We start from the raw sequence: 23,119 nt of genomic DNA, 5'->3' as shown, positions 1-23,119 counted from the left end.
TTTAAACCACTGGGTCACCGTCTTGTTGGCAGATGTGATAATTTCTTCTCCATTCTAAGATTTGATGGTCACTGCTGACCATGGTGCAAAATAACAGTATTTCTAGGACCTCTACATTTCAAGGAACCTCTTAATTCCAATGGAGAGTCTGGTCAGTAAATATACTATAGAGGGTTAGTTAGGGTATGAAGCGTTAGAGGTATTTGAAAACCTAGAGAAAATTGTTAATGCCTACAGGACAGAGTTCAACTGTATAGCCCATGATGTGCCATAAGTGCTTAATGATGCTCAATCAATGAGGATCTCCAGTCACATATGGTATAAATCAAAGGCAAGGCAAATCACTTCCAACTTGAAGCCAATCACCTTGTGAAAGTGAATGTCTTTCATTCTTCCTAGCAGACTGCATTTGGGGAGGGGGTAGTAATAGTTTGGGGTATGGAAACAAAAAGGTTACCTTATTATCTTGCATTCCATAACCCTTTCACCCTCCTTTCTCCAATTTCCTCCCATCCTTTAGTCCCTAGTTCATGTTGTTCAAGAAACACCACTTTTGAGTGCTGCACTCGAGAGGAAAATGCAGTGGGCAAATATTTGCCACAGTGTATCAATGACAAAATCCGCACCCTCCTGTCAGGATGCCCAGAGAGAGAGATACCAACAGGGTGTGAGTGCCATCCCTCGGCTCCACAACACACGCAGACACACACAGTATGTGAGAAGGAGGCAGCCCCACAGAGGCAGGCACGGAGATCCTGCTGGAATTAAAAACTTTCAGGCCAGACACCTCCCAGGAGGGAAGCTGAAGGAAAAACTTGGGAAGGGAGTTAAAAGCAGTTAAATTAACCTAATCCGGCCACTTGGATGGAATTAGCTCAGGGCTGCCCAGTGTGAGGAATGGGGAGGAAGTGGCATAAAAGGAAGCTCAGATGAAGCGGTAGGCAGGGGAACTGTAGTTAAGTCTGGGCCAAACTGGAGTTTGGTGAACACCCCCCCCCCCCCCCCCCCCCCCCCCCCACACGCACCCGGGTCCAAAGTGTTTTAATTACACGTCCTTCCCCCATGCAGGCTCAAATCCCCGACCAAGCACCCACCCCCCCCGCCCCTCCTCTCCCCTCTCCCCCAACTCCCCCTCCCCCACTCCCGTCACGCGCCTCTCCCCCAACGGCTCCCCTCAGACCCCCGACCTCGGCCCCGGCCCCCCGCCCGGGCTCACCTGCGCGGCCGCCCCCGTCCCGGCGCTGGTGCGGCGGCGGCTGCAGCTGGAAGGGGACGGTGGCCCTAAGTGGCTGCAGCCCGGCCCGAGGGGAGCCCGCGGGGGCTGGAGGAGAACAGCCCCGCCGGAGCCCCCCGGCCCCTCCGCGCCCCGGGCCCCAGGCCCCTCCGCCTCTGCCGCCCGCTGCGGCCCCCGCCATCAACCCGCCCGACTCGGCCCCGCAGCGAGCCCCACACGGTCCCCCGCCCCCGCCGCCACAGCTTATCAGCCCTGCGGGGCGGGGACCGGCCCCCTCCGGTCCCGGACTCTCATTGGCCCGTGCCCACCAGGCCCCGAACTCTGAGCCCAATCGCGGCTTGCCTATTCTCTGGACAGAAGTGATTGGCCAAGGCGTCCGTCTATCCTCACCCAAGACTCCACCTTCCCTTCATATTGGCGCTCCTGGGAGGGGATTGGTTTTTGGCTGCCGCCAATGAAAAGACGCAGAAAGGGGGAGCGTCACGCCCAGCCCCAGGTAGTATGCAAATGAGTTGTGTGACATCAAGTAATGAAAGGAGCGGGGGAGGGCAGAGTGGCCAGGTTCTAGTGATATCATGACATTTTCTCAGGTGGATCTTGAATATCCCAGTGAGGGCTAGAACATTAAATGTCTTAGTTGAGAAATTCTTCACTTTTATCCAATGACATCATCTGAATCTGGGTTCTCTGTACTCCCCTAGGGTCTCACTCGGAAGGATGCTAAACTAGTACATAGTTTGCATATTATTTGCATGAAGATAACAATGAACTAAATCCTCCCAGCTCCCCTTTACACATACACCAGTCTTTTTCCTCAAATCTTCCCCAGCCCCTATATTCCAAGGGAGATAACTCAACCTAAATTTAAACCCTAAAGAATCAGAATTCTAGAGCTCAGAAGAAAATTCAGTGGTTATTTGGTCTAATTTATAACTTATCATCCTTCTGCTTTAAGTCCTTGGAGAGAGAAATCTCCTCTCTCCAGAAGCAGCCCACTCCACTTTTGGACGGCTCTAATCATTAGAAAGTTTTCCTGGAATCAAACCTACATTTGCTTCTTTCACACTTGCCACCATTTCTCCTAATTCTGTCTATTTGATCAAACAAAACAAGTTTAATCTGTTTTCCATCTAACCCTTCTTGAACACAACTATCATATTGCCTCTGAAGCTTCTTTTTCAGGCTAAACATCCCCAGTTTCTTCAACTGATCCTCATATATCATGGACTCAAAGTCCATCATCGTACTGATTGCCCTCCAGCTTATCAATTTCTCTCTAAAATGTGTTGCTGTACTATACAGAGTACAATGAAATTGGTCTTTTGAATTTCATTTCATTCAGTTTGGTCCAGTGCTTTAGTCTGTCAGGATGTTTTTGGATCCTGTCATCCAATGCATTAGCCATAAATATTCCCACAATCCTTTTTGTATCACCAACAAAACCGATAAGCATACCATCTATTGCCTTTATTCAAATCATTGATAAAAATGTTAAACAGCACAAGATCAAGTACAGATCCCTGAGTACACCAAACCAGAAACTACTGATAAATTAACATTGTACCATTAAAGACTACTTTTTGAGTCAAGTCATTCATCTAGTTCCAAATTCATTTAGTTTTATTGTTATCTAGTCCACATTTCTGTGTGAAAGGGAAGTTACTGTACAACTTATTGAGTTCTCCAGTCCAAAGGATAAGACTAAAAATATATATATTTGTGGAAAAAGATCTAAGAAGCACCTCCTTCTGGAATATGGGCATGCCCACAGGTGCCTTACTCATAAGAAGCAGGAATGAGACTCAATATGACTGGTTGACCTGGACTCAGAAGGAGAGATTCTACTCAGAGAAGTCACCCCTGCATATAAAAGTCTATTGTGAGAGTAATTTGGCTCTTGTTTTCCCTTTCTGATTTCCAATCCACTTTCAGAAGGTGGAGAAACCTGCTTTTCCCCTTCTCTCCTTCCCTCCCTCCCCCCACCAGAAATAGTTAATGGAAATTTATAACAGAAGAACATAGCCCACTTCAAGTACTTGCCCAAGTGGCCTGGAAAGGTGACCTAAACCTCAGATTTCCAGGCAACCTCTTGCATCTCACCAAATGATTTTGCCACAAATTGTCATTGGTTGTGCTTCTAGGGTAGGATTTGACATTGCTTTCCGGTTCCACTCTTATGCTCCTCCCTCCCCCAGAACAATAATGATCTATACTACCGAGGAAACTGAAGCAAAGGAAGTTAGGGGACATAGCCAAGGTCACACGTTTTGTAAGCAACAGAACTTGGTTTTGTCCTCCAATGACAAATCCTTTCCACTGCATTACACATCTATCATATACCAAAGGAAGATCATATAAGACAATATGAAAACAGGTTTCCCATGTTTGCCTTGTAAAGGCATACTGTGAAGGATTTTTAATGGATTTGAAATAACTCTTTCAGAGTTTGTCATTTGGAATGTTTTTAAATTAATCAAGAAAATGTAGAATTTATTTTCCCCTAAGAAAGATGGAATAGTCTCATGAAAAGCATCAGGTAATAAACTAGCTCTTCTTGTCTTTTCCCCTAAGTTCTTAAGAGAAGAACTTAAACTTTTTTTCTTTACCTTATTCTTAAAGAGCTCCTTTATTCCAAATAATATGCAGTACTTTCATTACTATTCTTTTATTTATCCTTGTGACAGCTCTGGGACGTTCTAAAAATGGGGAAACAAGCCTAGAGAGGTCAATTGAAGTTTATACATTCCCAGCCTAGGCCGGAATGAGATGTCAAATGTTGCATAATACAACTTCCCTTTCACTATTACATTTGGGGCTCCCAGGAAGTGCTGAGCCAGAGCCAGAGAGGTTAGGTGACTCGCTTTAAATAGTAAATAGTAGAGTTGAAACTCGAACCCAGGTTCTCTGACCCAATATGCAGTGTTCTTTTCCACTCTACTAAAACTGTCTTTCCTAGTGGAGAATATTGATTGTTTATGAACAGACCTTGGCCTAGAATTAGGAAACAGGAGTGTGATTTGTGACTTTACAGACTATTTGCTATCAGACTTTGGGCATCATATCACGTCCTGGGACCTCAGTTTTTCGATGTGACAGACCCATCTCTGTTTTATCTCCTCCAAGTGTTTGTTAAAAACAACAACAACAGAGACAAGACACTATAAAATCAACAACAACATTAAATAGTCTTATAAAAGAAGTCCAGCCTTCTGCCCCAGAAGAAAATTGAGTTAGCAATATTCTCCAACTGGATCTTTGGACAACTGGGATTTTCATATCTCTATATCTCAGAAAGGATGCAGGATATCCAGGGCCTATGAAGTGGAATGAACAGCCTATCTATCTTCAACCTTCTTCAATTTTCCCTTCCATATTGTCTCATTTGGAGATGTCAGCTTCTGTGGGTTCAATTTCTATCTCCTTGCAGATGATTTGTGGATCTATGTACCCATCCTTAACTACTCTTGCATCTTACCAAATAGTTTGCCACAAATTGTCATTAGTTGTGTTTTGGGGGTAGAATTTGACATTGCTTTCCAGTTCCACCCTTATGCTCCTCCCTCCCCCAGAACAACAATAAGCAAACTGAAGCAAGGGAAATTAGGGGACATAGCCAAAGTCACACCTTTTGTAAGTGACAGAACTTACCATTAACTCACTACTCATCACTAACTACTTTTTGGGCATTTTGACCTACATAACCACTAGGCAACTCAAACTCAACATGTCCAAAACTGAATCTATCCCCAAAATGAAATTCTTTTCTAAACTTCAATCTTACTACTTAATCACCAACCTCCCAATCACCTAGGTTCAAAATCTGTATTACTTTCCATTCTTCCCTTTCAGTTATCCCACATAGCAAATATGCTGCCTTATCTTGTCATTTCCAATTTCACAACATGTATCCCCTTTGATCCTCTAACACAAATTCTGTGCTAATTTGGGACTTTATCTTTTGCTTGGACCATTGTGATGGCCTCCTAAATAGTTTCCCTGCTTCAAGTCTCCCCCCACTGCAATCCAGGTAGGAGCTTACACCTATCCCGCCTAGGTCCTCACTTCTCAACTTCAGCAGTTCCCTGTTACTTCCAGGATCAAATATAAATTCCTCTTTTCATCATTTAAAACTCTTGACAAGCTGGTCCCTTCCTACCTTTTCAATCTTCTTTTTAATCCCTTCTACATACTCTACCATCCCACTAAATAGACCTATCTATCTTACACATTATACTCCATTTCTCTTCTCTGTGTCTTTGTAATGATTGCCTCTCATACCATACCTTCCCTCCAACTGCCATAGTAGAATGCTTTCTCTTCTCCCTTGGTCTCCCCATTTGCTATCCTTTCCCTTCTAAAATTACCTTCCGTGTATTTTGTATCTATATTGTATGTACCTCGTTATGTACATATTGTTTTCCCTATTAGAATGTGAGCTCCTTGGCATAGGAATGGTATTTCTGCCTTTTCTTTGTACCATTAGTGCTTAGCACAGTGCCTGACACATAGTAAATGCTTAAGAAATGATTGTTGGCTGACCGACTGATACCATGGAAGAATTGGATCATGTCCAGATTGACATGGTTTCTTTTGATAAACCAAGGAGTTGGCAAAGGACACAGAACTCTGCCCCAGTTGGAGGAGCGAGGAAGAAGGCATAATGGATAGGGGAGAAGAAGCCTCTCCCTCCTGGGTATCAAACTAGCCAGCTGCTCTTTATTCTCTGCTCTATCAATGGTCCTTGTCCCTGGTTTGAATATGATGAGAGGATGGCAAGGTTTTGTGAATACCAACTATCATTCTTTTTCTCTGTCAAGAGGGACTCTGTTTAGTGGAGTAAATACTGGCGATGGAAGAACAAATCATCTATCATCCTGATGAGAAAAAATCACTTTTATCACTATTGTTATTCCCATTTTCATGGTCCCATCATCGTCACAGCTATCATCAACCTTGTCAATTTCAACAAGTCATAAGGCCCTTATCTGCACATAGTCTGAAGCTGGATGACATCCAAAATGAATGAAAGGGACCCAATTCCTGCGCACTGAGGTTTCTGACACTGAGAAAGACATAGACACAAGAATGAAAATGGAAAGACAACAGTGAGACAAATAATAAATCTTGAACATGCTAATATACCATTTTGATCTGTATCCCATTCACTTTGTGTATCTGAGTAGTAAAATGTCCAAATCCCAGGAATATTTCTCCCTGTCTCTCCTCTCATACTTCCACCACTCTAGTTCAGGCTCTCATTTCCTCAAGCCTTGATTATTGCAAGAGTTTGCTTTTGGGGAGAGAAGGGTTCTGCCTGTCTTAAGCTTTCCCCACTCCAGTACATTCTCCATTCAGCCACTGAAGTGGTTCTCCTAAAACTCAGGTCTAATCATTACATACACTCCCTCCCTACCCCGGCCCCCATCCACCCACTCCCAACCCAATAAACTCCTACTGTCTCCAGGAGCAAATAACCAAATCTTCTATTTAGCACCCAGAGTCCTTCATAGCCTAGCCTTCTCTCATCTTTCTTCTCACATCTTACCACTACCCCCTTTCCCACACACTCCCATACTTTTCAATCCAATAACAGCAGCCTTCTGGCTGTTCCATGAATAAGACACTTCATCTCTTCCTTCTGAGCATTTTCTCTGATTGTCCTCCATACCTGGAATGCTCTCTTTCCTTTGCTCCAACTAACGACCTCTCTGGCTTCTATTAAGCCCTAACTAAAATTCCACTTAGGAAAATTCCATAGGAAACCTTCCCAAGACTCTTAATTCCAATACTTCCCCACTTTTAATTATTTCCTATTTATCTTATAGATACTTGCTTTGTATGTATTTTTTGCATGTTGTCTCCACCATTACATAGGAAGCTCTTTGAGGGAAGAGATTGTCTTTTACTTCTTTTTGTATTACCTGTGCTTGAAGGGCACATAGAAGGCTCTTAATAAATGTTTATTTATTGATTGACTCCACCCCCACTCTGATTTTAGGTTAACTCTTCTTGTTAAGAACCTCTCTGTACTCAGAGAATGTTAATGACAGGCAGCATGGCAAAGTCAATAGAGAATTAGACTTGGAGTCATGAAGACACAGGAACAAATTTCATCTCTAATATTTTCTAACCATGGAATCACAGGAAAATAACTTAAGTGCTCAGAGCCTCCTTTTTCTCTGAAAAATAGAAATATCAATATATCAGCAACACCCACAGAACCCATCTAATAGAGCAGTTTCAAAGCTCAAATTAATTGAAATGTGTACTTTGTTTTCTATGTATATACAAACTGCTCTATAGATTCTTTATCATATAAATATGAATCAATAGGTGCAGCTGTAGCTTAGACTGTCCCTGAAAGGTCTAACAGACCAAAAGAACCAAGTACCAGCAAAGACAGGGAGTATGGCACAAGAAACTCTCTGTAATGGTGGAAGTTTAGGATTCTATTAAATGTAAGTTCCTTGAGGGCAAGGACTAATTTGTTTTTTGTCTTACTATTCCCAGAAATCAGTACAGAGTCTTGCACATAGGAGGCACCCAATGAAGGTTTGTGGAACTTAATATGTAGAAGTGGCCAAAATGGAGATACAGTAAAATTTTCTAAACATTTCTTCTCAGCCCCAGAATTAAGAAAGTTGTATCAGTACCACAAAGAGCAGCTTTTTGTATGAAGGTATGTTTTATATTCCTTCCAGGTCTTTCTCTGTCAACAGCCACCCTACTGGAATCAGCAAGCATAGATTTATATCCTTGCTTATATCTAACCCAATACCCAAATTCTAAATTCAGCAAAGAATTAATTAGTTGGTTAGTTCTTTGTTCCAGAGATTATCTCTGCATTTCCTAGTGAATCCCCAAGTGTCTAAGTCTTTGGTTAGTTAGCGAGTGGATGAGGCTTTCTCCAGCTACCCTTGAACCCTATAAATTTTATAAAATGGAGGAGAGAGCAAAAGACTTTCTCTACTCCTAGCTTTCCCCAGCTTGCCTCCTTTACCTAGTCTCTGTCTTAAATGCCAGGCTCTGTTCCTCAGGGAATGAAATCCTGAGGAAATGGGGTCAGAGCTGAAGGAACTGAGCAATGAACAGGAATGAGAGACACATGGAACAAATGAGGTTAAGGGAACAGCATCTCTTACAACTCTGGACTGGTAGGTTATGGCTCCCTGCGCTGTTTCCTTTTACTCCCAAGGTAACCAGATGACGCACACTAGGTGGGACAGATCTGAATTTGGACTTCCAGTTCCTTTTGATATCTGTCTACCCCCACTGACATATTTTTCAGTCAGCTTCTCACTGGGCTCTGCTCATTTCCATCTTCTAACCGCCCCCCCACCCCCCTCTCCTTTCCATCATCTCTCAATGAGTCATATTTATTTGCTAAGCGACAGACCTTTTAAAATTAGTGCCTCTTAGGAGAGGAAGGATAAAGGCTATAAAGCAAATAAAAGAAACTGACTTTTTCTGATTAATTCCTCAGATTGAAGCTGGTTATTGTGAACCCAGAGCCTCTGGGGAGACCTATGGCCATGAAATAAATTTTAAAATATCCAGACCTAAAGTCAATAGCAAAAATTCATTACATATTCTCCTGTGATTACTTCTTCTGTGCCTTTATACGTGCTATACAGCTTATCTGCAATAGATTCTACCCATTTTTAAAAACTCAATCTTTGCATATTCTTAGGAATTACTTTCCTACACTTTTATTTGTACTCCAGCTGAGTCCCCAGGGAGTGATTACTTTATTTCAGGACTCTAGAGTTAATCCGTGAGAGGTTGGAGGTATCTGTAATGCTTCTGTATCCTTCTGACCATGGTATAGGTGATATCAATTAGTCAACTGATTAGCTTTTAGACAAAGGCATTTATTATATTGGGATGTATAGTTCACATAAAACATCTCCCCAAAAGTCTTTGATATACTCCTCCACAAGATATATGAAGTCCAGGTGGAAGAGCTCAAACTTAGAGACTACATGTAGCGAAGTGGTAACTCATAGTTTTTAGAAATCATTTTACTGGAATCCTTAAGATATTTAGGTATGATATAGCTTTTTCTGCTGGGCTCTTAGAAGAGTCAATAATTTGTTTCCTTATCACATCCACTCTATCATTAGCTGCTTATGCAGAAAATTCTAGGGATGCTGCTGGATCACCAAGGGAAAAGTCCAAATTCTGTGAAATTCTGTTGGAATTCTGTGGAATTCTGTTGAAGAGGTTCCTATAGAGTAGACAAGGGGAAATGTGAACCAAGGAGGTTCCTATAGGGTAAGTGAGGGGAAATGTGAACCAAGTCCTTCAACAAATCAGGAAAGAGTTTCTGTCACACGTATGGAGGTATCCAAGTCTTGTTCACCTAAGCATAATAGAGATATATTCTCATTGTATTTATATATCAGGGCAAGATCTTGTCATTATCTAAGTTGACCTCTCCTTATTTCTCTTACACCTATCACTAATTCAAGAAGCAACTCAAAACCTTCTTCCTCCTAAAAGCTTTTTTAAATGAACTCTACTAAACTCTGATTTATTTCCTTAACTCTACCATACCTAGTTTGTCTCATAGATTTAGAGCTAGAAGAGACTTTAGATGTCATGTAGTTCAACTTCCCCCTATGTTCCTCCCCTGTCATTTTGTAGTTAACAAAACTGAGGCCCCAAAAGGTAAAGAATAATTTGTACAAGGTCAAAGCAACATCGAAGGTCCACTTACTCCAAAGCTAGTTTTATCCTCAATAATTGTTATTCTCAATTGGATTTTCATTGTTCTCAAGTTATGTCACATAGGGTTCTGGACATGGAAGTCAGAAGGGTTCTGAGTTCCAGTCTCTGCAAAAACTAGCTAAGTGACCTAAGGAATCACTCATCTATTATCCTCATATGGAAAATGGGAATGATAATGATGTTTATTTGTTTCAATTGTGTCTGACTGTCATGTATTTCTCCAGCTCATTTGACAAATGAGGAAATGAAGCAAAGTTAAGGGACTTGTCTAGGGTCACACAGCTAGTTAGTGTCAAGAATCTAGATTTGAACTCAGAAAGATGAGTCTTCCTGCCTCTTGGTCTGACCTTATATCCTACTCCACAACATTGTTGTGAAGATTAATTGAGATAATATAAATAAAGAACTAGCCATAATCTACTTAACTCTTTGAGGATAGGAAGAATGATGACTACCCTCATTTTTTCATGTTTCCCAGAAACCAAGTGAATGGTCCTGCACAGAGAAATTATTAAATAGATGTGATTTATCTAAACTTAACTTTTTTTCCAACTGACATTTTTGTATTATTCTAGAAGTAGAAGCCAAAATTTGTGCTGGGTATTGTAAGAATTAAAAAAAATAAATAGAAAAAAATTATTTACCCAAGAAATGATCCTCTTTCAACCCTTAACCCCTCACCCAAATGGACACAGGATTGTTCCTGTTCTTTGGCTTCCTCTCATTCAAGATGGCTTCAAGTCAACAAGATGACTGACTGCAACAGTCAAATCAGCTCTGTGAAAAGTTCCCTGAGGACAGGACTGGCCTCATTCCTCTTCCTCTCCTATTGACCTTGTGATATTTAGAACTGGGCTCTTTCTATAGCAGATGGTTTCTAAGGTTATGGGGACTGAAGTTAGTTAATAGACCCACTTCTGTTACCTCCCCATATGTTTCTGAGCTTAGAGGTGCTAGTAAGTGGAAAGGATAGAGCTTTTTATAGGAAGTTCATTGGGATGTTCCCAGATGGCATCTGAATCCACATATAGCCATATTCAGAAGAAAACTTGGGTATAGTTAAGGCAGCTGCCTTAACAGGTTATGCAGTCTTAGAATCTTGGGCTTGGAGTCAGAATAACCTAATTTCAAAACCTGCCACAAATAGTTACTAATTGTATGGCCTGAGGCAAACCATTTAACTCCCCCTAAGCCTCATTTTCCTCATCTGTAAAATGGATATGATAATAGTACTTGTCTCCCAGTATTGCTGTAAGGATTAAATGATATACATAAGATGCTTTATGAACTTTAAAGTGCTACATGATTACCTAGTTATTATTATTACTATTATTAAACATTTGTGAGATAGACTACATTTTTGTAAGGTAGAAATGCTGGGACAAGTCAACAAGTATTTGTATAGATTATAGTATAGATTAAATATAGATTAAGTATCTACTATATATCAGGTACTGCAAAAACATTGAGGAAGCAAAGAAAGGCAAAAGCATTCCCTGCTCTCAAGAAGCTGCGACTAATGGAGAAGATAACATACTAATATCTATGACACTGGGCTAAACTTTGGACATTTTCACAGGTAGTCCCATGTCTACAGTGATTTCCCACCCAATTTGCCACTCAACTTCCTTGGTTTTCTTAAAGTCTCAATTAAGATTTCACCTTCTACAGGAAACCTTTCCTAGTCCTCCTTAATTCTAATACCTTTTCTCTGTTAGTTATTTGCTATTTATCCTTTATAGAGTTTATTTTTAGATGGTTATTTGTATGCCATTTCTCCCCTTAGACTGTGGGCTTCTCATGAGAAGAGACTGGATATTTTTTGGTTTTGTTTTTGTTTTTTTGGTATCCCTCATGCTTAACACAGTGCCTGGCACATTGTAGGCATTTAATAAATATTTATTAACTGATTGGCAAAAGGTACAAACAAAATTTGTTTAAGATCCATAGGAGATAATCAGCAGAGGGAAATCACTAACATTATTAGGTCGTTGTACTTAGTTTTTGAAGAAGACCAAAATGACATCACCATGGAAAAGCTTCTTGCAGAAGGTAGGATTTTAGCTGAGACTTGCAAAAAGCCAAGAGACAGAGAGGAGGAAGGAAAGAAGTTCAGTCATATAGTCCAGCTAGAGAAAATGCAAAGAATCTGCAATTGAAATATCTCATTCTAAGAAGCCCAAGAAGGACAGAATCTCTGTTAAGTAGAGTTAAAAACTGGAAAAATAGGAAAAAGCCACTTTATAAATGGCTTTAAAATCAAAATAAATGATTTTACTTTGATTCTTGAGGCAGTAGGGAATCACTAGAATTTATTGAATGAGAATTGACCTGGTCCTGGTATTTGTAAAATCATTTTGAAAGCTAAGTGGAGGATGGACTGCAATGTTAAGAGAATCCAGGCAGAGAGGCCTTAAAAAGAATGAAAGGCCAATTTTGTAATGAACTTACATTCCAGTGGAAAATAGATCGTTTATTTGCTGGCTGAGGTGGAATTCTCAAGGCCTTCTAGCATCCCAGGCAAAATCTTATCTTCCAGCCTCACTTCATCCCCACATTTTGTGGTACCTGTCCTGGCTACTAGAATTATTGTCTATGGCTATAGGTACAGTGTAGTCTGGACTTTTTCGCTTTCCTGAGCTCCAACCAGTGCCCTGATCTCATAGAAATGGTGATTAGTGTACTGGGTCAGGATTAAATAGAAATCCTGGCAAATGAGTGAGCATATGGTCAGAAATCCATGTACCTCTAAGAGCAAGGTTGAGCTGATTGTATCTTTAGACTTGTGGTAGGGCTGGATTCCTTCTTAGAGCATCCTGTTAACCCTCATCATCATTTATATCTTTTCCCTTATTTATAAAAAAAGGGGAGGCTGTAATGCCAAAGGTCACTTTTAATGGGGTGACCAGTTCCTCCATTTGTCCTATTTCGTATTCTGCCTTAAGGTTATGACCATCCCCTCTTAATGGTTGAGATAAAGGTGTTATAGACATTCCTTAATGTCATTAGAATATCAGTAACCTCCCTCTATCAGGTTATCCCCACCTAGGTCCCTCCATTCTGTCATCGTTCTTGTATTCCATAAAAGGCTTGCTGTGCCGATACTCATAGTCTCGTCTAGCCTTGGATCAACTGGGCCCAGTATTTCTCTCCATTTAATAAACTATTGAATTGGTCTCTAATCTCTGTCTTGCTCAGTTTCTTTTGGCATTACAAGGCAATGGGGCTGGTGGAGCAGACATTTATTGCCTTATGGTTATACTAGGACAGCATAAAAAAAGGTACAGCAGCAGGTCAAAGGTGCTCAGATTAGGCCCTTTCCACTCTAAAATTCTCTCTTTTGGAATATTGAAGGTCAAAATTCAGAAGGCAGCCACATTGCAATTTGAAGGACAGCCATTTTATTGCTCTAACCCTGTCACATGGCTCCTGGCACCTTTGTTGCTGTAGTGCCTTCAGTTACCCTGTGTCCTATTGTCTTATTTTCACGAACATTTATTTTCACACATACGTGCATTCACCAGCTATTTATTAAATCCCTACTATGTTCAGACTCCTGTTTCTAGACACTGAGGAAGCTATCCAAAGCTTAGACAGTAAGAGTTCTTTGCCTTCTTGGAGTCCAAGACCAAATTGTATTTGGTTGTTGAAATCTTTTGTCTACGAAGATGGGGTCATGAATAATAGATTCAAGGTCTTTAAAGGTCATCTAGTCCAATCCCCTTACTTAACAAATAGGGAAACGTTGGTCTGAAGAGATAAGGTGATTTGTTGGATGTCACACGACCATCCTCCCTGGAGGAATAATGAATTCTTATCCCAAAATCTTAAGTCTTTAAACTTTCAGATACAAGGTTATTTATTTGCTGCTATAACTTGTATGTCTCCTTTATACCATTGATCTACCTTTTTATTTTTTAGCCAGTACCAGATTATTTTGATAATTGCTGTCTTACAAAATAGTCCAGAGAAAGAACTGATAAATAGAAGTATGTATAGAATAATTTTACATGTTATGCCTAATTGTGTCTAATGGTAGCCAAAAAAGAAATGTACATAATTATTTTATTATAATTTAAAAGGAATAGTAAGTTATACATCATAGTTTTTGTAGTTTTTTGTGCAATCATCTTTTAAAAAAAATCCTATGTTATGAAAATGCTTGTTTTATTCCATAAACTAAAAATAAAACTAAATAAAATTTTTTAAGTTTAAAAAAGACACAATTCAAGCATTATTTTCCATATGAAGCCTTTACTGATGTCCTCTTAACTGATATCTTTCCTACCAAATGACATTGTATATAACTACATAGTATTGATTTGTATTTATTTTGTTTATATTTATTCAGTATGTACTTCTAAACTTCCTCACCCTTTCACTCAGAATGTAACCTCTTTAAGAATAGGGGTTACAGTTCCAATGATCTTGTGATGAAGAGAGCTATCTACACCTAGAGAGGGGATTGTGGGGACTGAGTGTGGTTTACAACATAGTATTTTCACCTTTAAAATTTTTTTTTCACTTTTTTAAATTGTTGTTTGTTTGCATTTTGTTTTCTTTCTCATTTTTTCCTTTTTTGATCTGATTTTTCTTGTGCACCATGATAATTGTGGAAATGTGCATAGAAGAATTGCACATGTTTAACATATAATGGATTACTTGCTGTCTAGGGAAGGGGGTGGGGGAAAGAAAGGAAAAAAAATTGGAACACAAGATTTTTAAGGCATGAATGTTGAAAACTATGCATATGTTCTGAAAATAAAAAGCTTTAAAAAAAATTAAGAATGGGGTTATCTCATTCCATTTTTTGCATTTGTATCTCTAGCATCTAGTATATAATAATTATTTAGTAAATATGTGTTGATTGATAAATAAAGGGACTTTGATTCAAACTCAGGTTTTCTGATTTTAAATTCAGACAACACACCATCTACCATCGGATGACATTTCCCTTCCATTTTCTGTCTGCTCCCTGATCTCAGGGCATAATGATTCTTGGAATTGTGTATGACATACATACTCCTGAGTGTAAGAATCACTTTGACTCTAGGGTGTCAGTTTAGACTATGGCTGATTACACCCTCTTTATGGCCTTTGGCTTTAAGTAGAATCTTAAAGTAGAAACTCTTAGAATTTTCAGAAGTCAGAACGGACCTTAGAGACCAGCTAGCTCACCTCCCTCATTTTACAGATAAGAAAGCTAAAGAGACTTCTTCAATGTCACCCATCCTTAACTCTTACCCCTTGGAAAGCTATACTTTGAGGAGAGTCCTAGGACAGAAGGAAAATTGGTAAGAATATAGAGGAGTGTTGTTCTTTAAAAAAACCCTGCCAAGGTCAGGGAGCCAGGGACCACTTAAGCAGCCTCCACTCTGTGCCAGGTAGAGTAAGAGAGCATTTTTTGTCTGGTGTCTGGAAGGAATGTATCAGGGTCACAAGTAGCTAAGGGAGAAGACACAGAAATTAGGTGGAAGGGGGTGGGTGAGGATCTATGTGGAAGGGAAATTCTGTTTTAATTACAAACCTAATGCCCCATTCTGTTTAATACAGTGAATAACTATCTCTCTCTTCACCTTAAGGTCTCCTTCCCTGTCTCCAGGGTAGGGATAAAACTGGAGGGTGGGCTAAGGAGGGTGGGAATAACTGGATAAGGGGAAAATTGTGCCCTGCTTGGGCTGAGGATAGGAGAGATGGGGGGAGGAGTAGGGAGCTGACTAGCTGGACTGTGCTGTCGACTGCCAAGAAATGCTGGCCCCATCACACACCCGGTCTGCCAGCTCCCTACTGGAAAGACTGACTGCTGGGTTTGGTTGGTTAATCGTTGGGCACTCCTGCCTGCCGCCTGCTCTCTCCCTTCTCTTCTGTAAGCTTTGGGCCTGCTGCCCTTCAGAGACCCTCAGGATGGAGTTAAAGGAAGAGAATCACTGCAGCATCTTCCACGATTGTAGTCGCGGTCTAGACTTCCTATTATTTGATGGGAAGTCTTTTGTGAGGCTGGTGGAGGGAGTGAAGGGAGAAGGAACTCCTTGGCTATGTTCCTATGGATCCTCCACCCACTTGGCAACAGGTAAAATGTCCACTGAACTCTCAGGCTCAGCTTGTAGACACAATTTAACCCTCATTCATTGAAGCTTAGAGATGGAGGTCGTGGGATATTAGGTATACAGCTTTGGACCTCCATTTTCTCATCTATAAAAATGAGAGAGTTGGACTGGTTGACCAGCTCTAGATCCCATGATGTCTCACACTTGTGGACAGAACCCTGGGCTAAGGTAAAGTCAAATGACCGAACCATTTCTGCCTTCTGTTTCTGACCACATTCTGACCTTACTTCCTACTTTGCTGAGATAATTAAGGTTGCCTTTTGTGAGCTCCCTTATTTCCCCTATCCCTAAACTTGAAACCCATCGAAATAAGATTTCCTATAACCTTTCCTTTTTCCTCTCCCTGAGAAAGAGGTGACCTATGTTTTGCTGAGGATGAACCTCTCTAGGTATGTTCTTGTTCTCATTCCCTCCTTTCTCCTTTGTGAACATATTTCACCATCATTGCTGAGATGTCTCTTATATTCAGTAACGACAATGCAATGACAACTTCCTGCTAGATATCCCCAGCTAGAGATTCTATTGATATCTCAAACTCAACATATCCCAAACAGATCTCTTTATTTTTATTTATTTTTATTTTGCGGAGGCAGTTGGGGTTAAGTGGGGTTAACTTGCCCAGAGTTACACAATTAGGAAGTGTTAAGTGTCTGAGATCAGATTTGAACTCCGGTCCTCGTGACTTCAGGGTTGGCGCTCTCATTGACCTTTCCCGAATTGGAAATATGGATGAATGGCTAAATGAACTTGATTTGCTGAGAATAGGAGCGGGAAGGGAGGACTATTTCACTTTTTAAAAATTTTAAAGTACAAACAAAAGTTTAAAAGTATAAATAGCTTCTGCTCTCACCTCTATAAGCTGTAATCCCACCCCCACCCCCCACCCTTTTTTAAAAAACTTCCTAGGACTTCTGGTGAAAGGTGGATGAGGGATTCTCTCCAGAGCAGTCCTGGCAAGAGAGAGACATTACTTAAGCCTCAGCAGTGATAGTATCTGATACAGGGAAAAAGTAGAAGCATTCACAGTTTTGCTGATACATAGAGGGATAGTGCTCAGGCTCTGGCACAAGTAGGATTTAGCAGGCTGTGCCATAAGGAGGATAATATTTGTTGCTGGCAGAGTGGGCAGTAGGGAGCCCAGTGGCATCAGGGTATAGCAGAGTGGGCAACAGTGACTCCCAACAGAGTGGGCACTGAAACGGGCAGTGGGGAACTGCCTAACCTAATCAATGGGGCTCCTCCATATTACTGCCAAATAAAACTCAGTTATCACTGAACCGTTCTCCCAGAGAGGGCTTGGAGGACCAATAGTAGTAGTATTTGGAGGGGAAAAAGTAAAACTGACTATCTAACTCCTGTGGGAAAAGAGTCCCTCAGAAGGAGCTGAGAAAGGGACAGAGATTTGGTAGTCTATCTTCCTCAATCAGCAACATGGAACTTCCATGTTCCTCCCAAGGAAGAGGAGGCCTTGGGTAGTAGGTTGAGTTCACTGTTTGAGAGTGATTCTTTTTTTTTTTTTTTTTTTTTTTTTTTTAAATTTAATAGCCTTTTATTTACAGGATATATACATGGGTAACTTTACAGCATTAACAATTTTGCCAAACCTCTTGTTCCAATTTTTCACCTCTTACCTCCCACCCCCTCCCCTAAATGGCAGGATGACCAGTAGATGTTAAATATATTAAAATATAACTTAGATACACAATAAGTATACCTGACCAAAACATTATTTTGCTGTACAAAAAGAATCAGACTCTGAATTATTGTACAATTAGCTTGTGAAGGAAATCAAAAATGCATGTGTGCATAAATATAGGGATTGGGAATTCAATGTAATGGTTTTTTAGTCATCTCCCAGAGTTCTTTTTCTGGGTATAGCTAGTTCAGTTCATTACTGCTCCATTAGAAATGATTTGGTTGATCTTGAGAGTGATTCTTGACATTCTTCCTGATATTAGGACAGGGTAATGATCTCTTAGCTATCTTAATACATATGATCCTGACTTAGAATGAAAAGTAATGCTGGTTCCAGAATCTAGGACTATCTTTCCAAATTAGGGAAGTAAAGCTTGAATTTCTAGTCTTCATTCTCTTTTGTAAATGTAGATTGGAAGTTGTCCAAGAATTGTGTTGAAGAAAGAAACTTCCTGAGTCTTTTTATTTACAAGATTTTTACAAGATTATCGGGAACATTACCACAAAAACACTCTGGCACAAGGATTTGGGAGGAAATACCCTTCATCCTTATCAGTCTCCCTGGGAACTGTTATACTTATATATATATATATATATATATTTTTTTTTTTTGGCTGAGGCATTTGGGGTTAAGTGACTTGCCCAGGGTCATACATCTAGAAAGTGTTAAGTGTCTGAGATCAAATTTGAACTCCGGTCCTCCAAACTTCAAGCTTGGCACTCTATCCACTGCACCATCTAACTGCCCCCATTAATATATTTTAAAAATCTTTCTTTTGGACTATCTTGTTTTTATCTTTGTTTTTCTTGTCTTCTTCCAGTGTTCCTCTATCAGGCAGGCATGTGGCATCCCAGAACATGGTTATCCAAGAATGGCCCTAAAAGAATTTAACTTGGAGGTCTTCTAGAAGGAATTTAAGATATTGTCACTAAGGAGTGGAGTATGGTAGAAACAATATCCACAAGTTCTACTCCATGAACTAGATTAATTTTTTTTCTTTCTTTTACAATTTTATTTTAATAGTATATTATTTTTCCAATTATATATAAAGATGGTTTTCAAAACTGATTTTTTTGTAAGATTTTGAGTTCCAAAATTTTTTTCTCCCTCTCTTACCTTTTTTCTCCCTGAGCTAGCAAACAATCTGATATAGGTTATATATGTACATTCATTTTTAACATATTTCCAAATGAGTCATGCTGGAAAAGAAAAATCAGAACAAAAGAAAAAAAACACAAGAAAGAAAAAAATAAAAGAAAAAAAGATGAAAATAGTGTGTTTTGTTCTGCATTCAGTCTCCATAATTCTCTCTAGATGTGGATGGCATTTTCCACCCAAAGGTTATTGGAATTGCCTTGCATTATTGAATTAAGGTTATCATCTCATTTTGTTGCTGTGTACAATGTTTTCTTGGTTCTACTTGCTTCACTCAGCATCAGTTCATATAAGTCTTTCTAGGTTTTTCTGAAATCAGCCTGTTCATTATTTCTTATAGACCAATAATATTCCATTACATTCATATATCATAACTTCTTCAGCCATTCCCCTGTTGATGGGCATCCATTCATTTTCCAATCTCTAGGATAATTTTTCTTAAAAGTTATGGAAATTATCCTTGAGAATTTATTGGCTCAGAGAACTAAACCTCAATTAAGCTTCCTGATGGTCTAAGTTTAAAAAAAAAAATCATTATATAAATCAGAAGCTTCTTCTTCAGTTTTGGTGATCATGGTGAATATGAAGGCAGAGAAACTATGCCTAACTGAATCAATGTTATGTCCTTGTTGAATCTCATTTCCTTATCATGGCTAAGTAAAGCTCCTTTTGCTAACTTATAGATGTTCTATAAATGTCTCATTGTCATATTTCATTCTAATTCCAAATGTGAAGCAATGAACCAGTCTAAATCAGGCCTAGGCTACGAAATAGATCTTCTAGTTATTTCCTTTGTATTCCATTAAACTTGGTATTCTATTTCCCATTTAGATACCTTTACACAAACTGTTCACCGTGACTGGAATATATACCTTTCTCCCATTTCTCTTAAAATTCCAGCATTCTTATAGGCCTACCTCAGAATCTATCTCCCATATGAGGCTTTTCCTGAAATTCTAGTTTTTAATGCTCTCTTCCTCCTCAAATTATCTTATATTTACTTATCTCTGTACATGTGCTCTCCCTGATACCCATTAGAAAGCAACTTGATTGATTTTCATTTGAAAAGGCCATTTATGATACCCCACCCTCATTTATATTAACTTAATACACATGTTTTTAACATTTATGCTTGGGTTGTTCATGAAAGTTTCATAAGACATAAAAAAAAAAAAACTAGCCATCATCTAAAGTTATTTCCCTGTTAACTATTATTACAAAACATGCACTTTAAGCAAAAAAAAATTAAATCACAAAAGCAAAAGACCTTAAAAAAGTTAAACACATGGGTTTTGGATTTTATTACTGTGTTTAATATACAGTGACTTTATGAATATCAAGCAAATCATTTTTTACTGCATCTTTACTTAAAATACATTTGTTCTCATGTTGCCTAAACTATTTAAATACAAATAAAATGAGTATAGCAAAAATAATGAAGGCAACAACAGGCAATTTTATAAATAATAGAATGTGAACCATTCTGCCCTTTTCTAAAGCAATTTGACTGGGCTAAAACTTTGACTTAAGGATTATTTTTGCTGCTCTCATCATAAAGGTTGAGACTGTATTCCACAGATACATATGGTATGATCTGTAATATAGTATCTAAGAGACATCTCTTTCTACCACAGCAATGAGTGCTCCAACTCTAAAGTACCCACAAAAGCTATACCCATGACTGGAACCAATTATCCCTTCCCTGCCCTCCCCCACCTCATGACAGGTCAATATGTAGGCAGTTTTCCTTGCTTAGACATGGAAGCTATTTTAAAATTGGCTTGTGAAATTACAACATACTGACTATGACAAACTTAAAAGGTGTATTAAAATTACCTGTTCCCCCTGGTTACCTCAAATGAAAACAGATACTCCCCAAATGTTAACTAACTCTCTTATCTAACATTAAACATAAAAATTATATGGGAAATATAGAAATTCAAATAGCAGTAACATGTGTTTGTTAAATCATATAAATCATAAACAAAAACTGCTTTTGGAATAGCATGGATGACAAATGGTTTATTGTATACATTTTAGAATGAGGCAGACTAAAGTTGTAAAGTTGGTTAATTCTCTTGTCCTCCTGCTTCAGCTTCATTTCATGTCAAGTTGTCTCTCAGCAATTGCATTATTAATATGCTGCTTTGTATATTTTTTCATTTAATGTATTAAGTTCAGCCATGGTTTCATCAAAAGTTGTCTTTGTAAGGGAGCAGTCTTTCTCTGAAGAATTCAGGATCTCATAGTAGAGTGCTGAGAAGTTCAAGGCCAGACTCAATCTAATAGGATACATTGGTTGTTCCATCTTTTTGCTGATTTTAAATGCATCTTTATAAGTTGTCTGTGACCAATGCACAATTTTTTGTCATTACCAGCAGCAACCTCAGCCAAATAACAGTAGTTGTTCCTTCATTTTCAAATAGAAATCTTTGCTTTCTGTTTGTGAAGCATTAGGAATCAAGAACTTTTCCCAAAGAGACAATACATCATTACAGATATTTCTTAGTTCAGTCTCAATTTTCTCACTACATTCTATGGCCATCTGCTGTTTATTCTCAGCACCTTCCAGCTTTTGCTCAATATTAGAAGCAGTCGTCCAAGATGACCTTTGGGTTCCTACAACATTTTTGTAATCAACAGAGAGATGACTTTTCTCATTGGATAATTTAGCTCCTTGCTCAGTTACAGACTTCATGCTAGCTGACATGTCATCTTATCTCTCAGCCTGTTCAGGCAGCTCATTTTATCCACGACTCTCTGTGCCTAGAGAAAGTGGCATCAGAGACAAAATGGAGTTGAGGGAGGTGGGGTAGTTTAATAGTCTCCAGATAGTAACAGTGGCAAGTGGCAGGGATGAGACTGCAGATTAGCTGATTTAAGACAAAAACTATTTTGTATTTTGTTAGAACAAGCAGTCTGGTGCAGTGGAAATACAGTACCTGAGTTCAAATCTTAGCTTTGCCACTTTTATTTGTTTATTTTTCTCAATAAAATATTATTTTTTGAAATACAGTTTTCAAAATTCATTGTGGTAAGATTTTGTGGTAAGATTTCTCCCTCTTTCCATTGCCATTTTCTGCCCCAAGATTGCAAACAATCTGATATAAGTTGACATGTACAATCTTTTTAAGCATATTTCCATTTTTGTCATGTTGTGCAAAAAAAAAAAAAAAAATCAGACCAAAAGGGAAAATACCATAAGAAAAGATATTTTTAAAAGAAAATTTATTTCCTCCCAATTATTTATAAAAACATTTTAAAATATTCATTTAAATTTTTTTAAATTGCAAATTTTCCTTCTTTTCTCCCCACTTCCTGAGAGAGTAAGCAACTTTACATAGGTTGTACATATATAATTATACAAAACATATTTCCAAATTAGTCATGTTGTAAAGGAAGACACAGACCAAAAAGAAAATTGAAAAATAGCATGCTTTGATCTGCAATCAGAGTCTATCATTCCTTTCTCTGGAAGTGGACAAGCTTTGCCACTTTTATATACATGATCTTAGGCAAGTCATTTAAACTCCATGGTCTCAATTTCTTTATCTAAAACACGTATAAGGTGGGAGTTGGACTAAATGCCTTCCAAAGTTCCTCCCAATCTGTAATAATATATCCTTTTGACTCCTACCTTGCACATAGTATGCAATTCATACATATTTACTCAGTTGAATTCAATCTCTCCTTATCTTCCTGGTCCTTCATGGTTGTCAACAAACATAATCAGGTCTCTCCCCTACTTAAAAAAAAAAATCTTCATTTTATCCTGTCATTCCCTCAAGCTTATCTACCTTTTTCTTTTTCAATGCCAAAGTATCAGAAAGAAAATTCCTGGTTCTTGTGTTAACTTTCTGACACCTTCTTTTCAGTCTCTTTTGCTACTTCCTCAATGATTCATTACTTCCTTTCATCTGTCTTCTAATTATGGCTCTTTTCTGGGTCCTCTTCTCTTCTTTTTCCTCATTTTCCTCATTTATTATTAAAGTCTTTTCTCTGTTGATCTCTTCAAGTCCCACAGATTCAATAATCATTTCTAAAGTGATTACTTTCAAGTTGATATTGTGATTGTTGTTGTTCAATCATCTCTGACTGTTGGTGACTCCATTTGGGATGTTCTTGGCAGAGATATGGAAGTAGTTTGCCATTTCCTTCTCAGGCTCATTTGACAGATGAGGAAACTGAGGCAAACAG

General features: G+C 38.9%; 1 protein-coding gene and 1 pseudogene across 2 annotated transcripts in view; both read right to left on the bottom strand.

Annotated features, from left to right (window-relative positions):
- The window catches only part of FAM117A (family with sequence similarity 117 member A), a 49,111-nt gene extending 47,681 nt beyond the window's left edge, over positions 1–1,430 (bottom strand). For both annotated transcript variants that reach the window (XM_031966071.1, XM_031966072.1), the window contains exon 1: positions 1,217–1,430. In XM_031966071.1, the coding sequence (XP_031821931.1) occupies positions 1,217–1,415 (199 nt within the window). In that variant the 5' untranslated portion in view covers positions 1,416–1,430. The remainder of the gene's footprint in view (positions 1–1,216) is intronic.
- Positions 1,431–21,024: 19,594 nt separating this feature from the next.
- On the bottom strand, positions 21,025–21,650 carry LOC100927861 (annotated as a pseudogene).
- Between the last annotated feature and the right edge of the window lie 1,469 nt (positions 21,651–23,119).

This window comes from Sarcophilus harrisii, chromosome 4 (genome assembly GCF_902635505.1).
Source record: "Sarcophilus harrisii chromosome 4, mSarHar1.11, whole genome shotgun sequence".
In the NCBI taxonomy this organism is placed as follows: domain Eukaryota; kingdom Metazoa; phylum Chordata; class Mammalia; order Dasyuromorphia; family Dasyuridae; genus Sarcophilus; species Sarcophilus harrisii.
The sequence above is the reverse complement of the archived record's forward strand: the minus strand, read 5'-3'. Positions and strand labels throughout refer to the sequence as shown.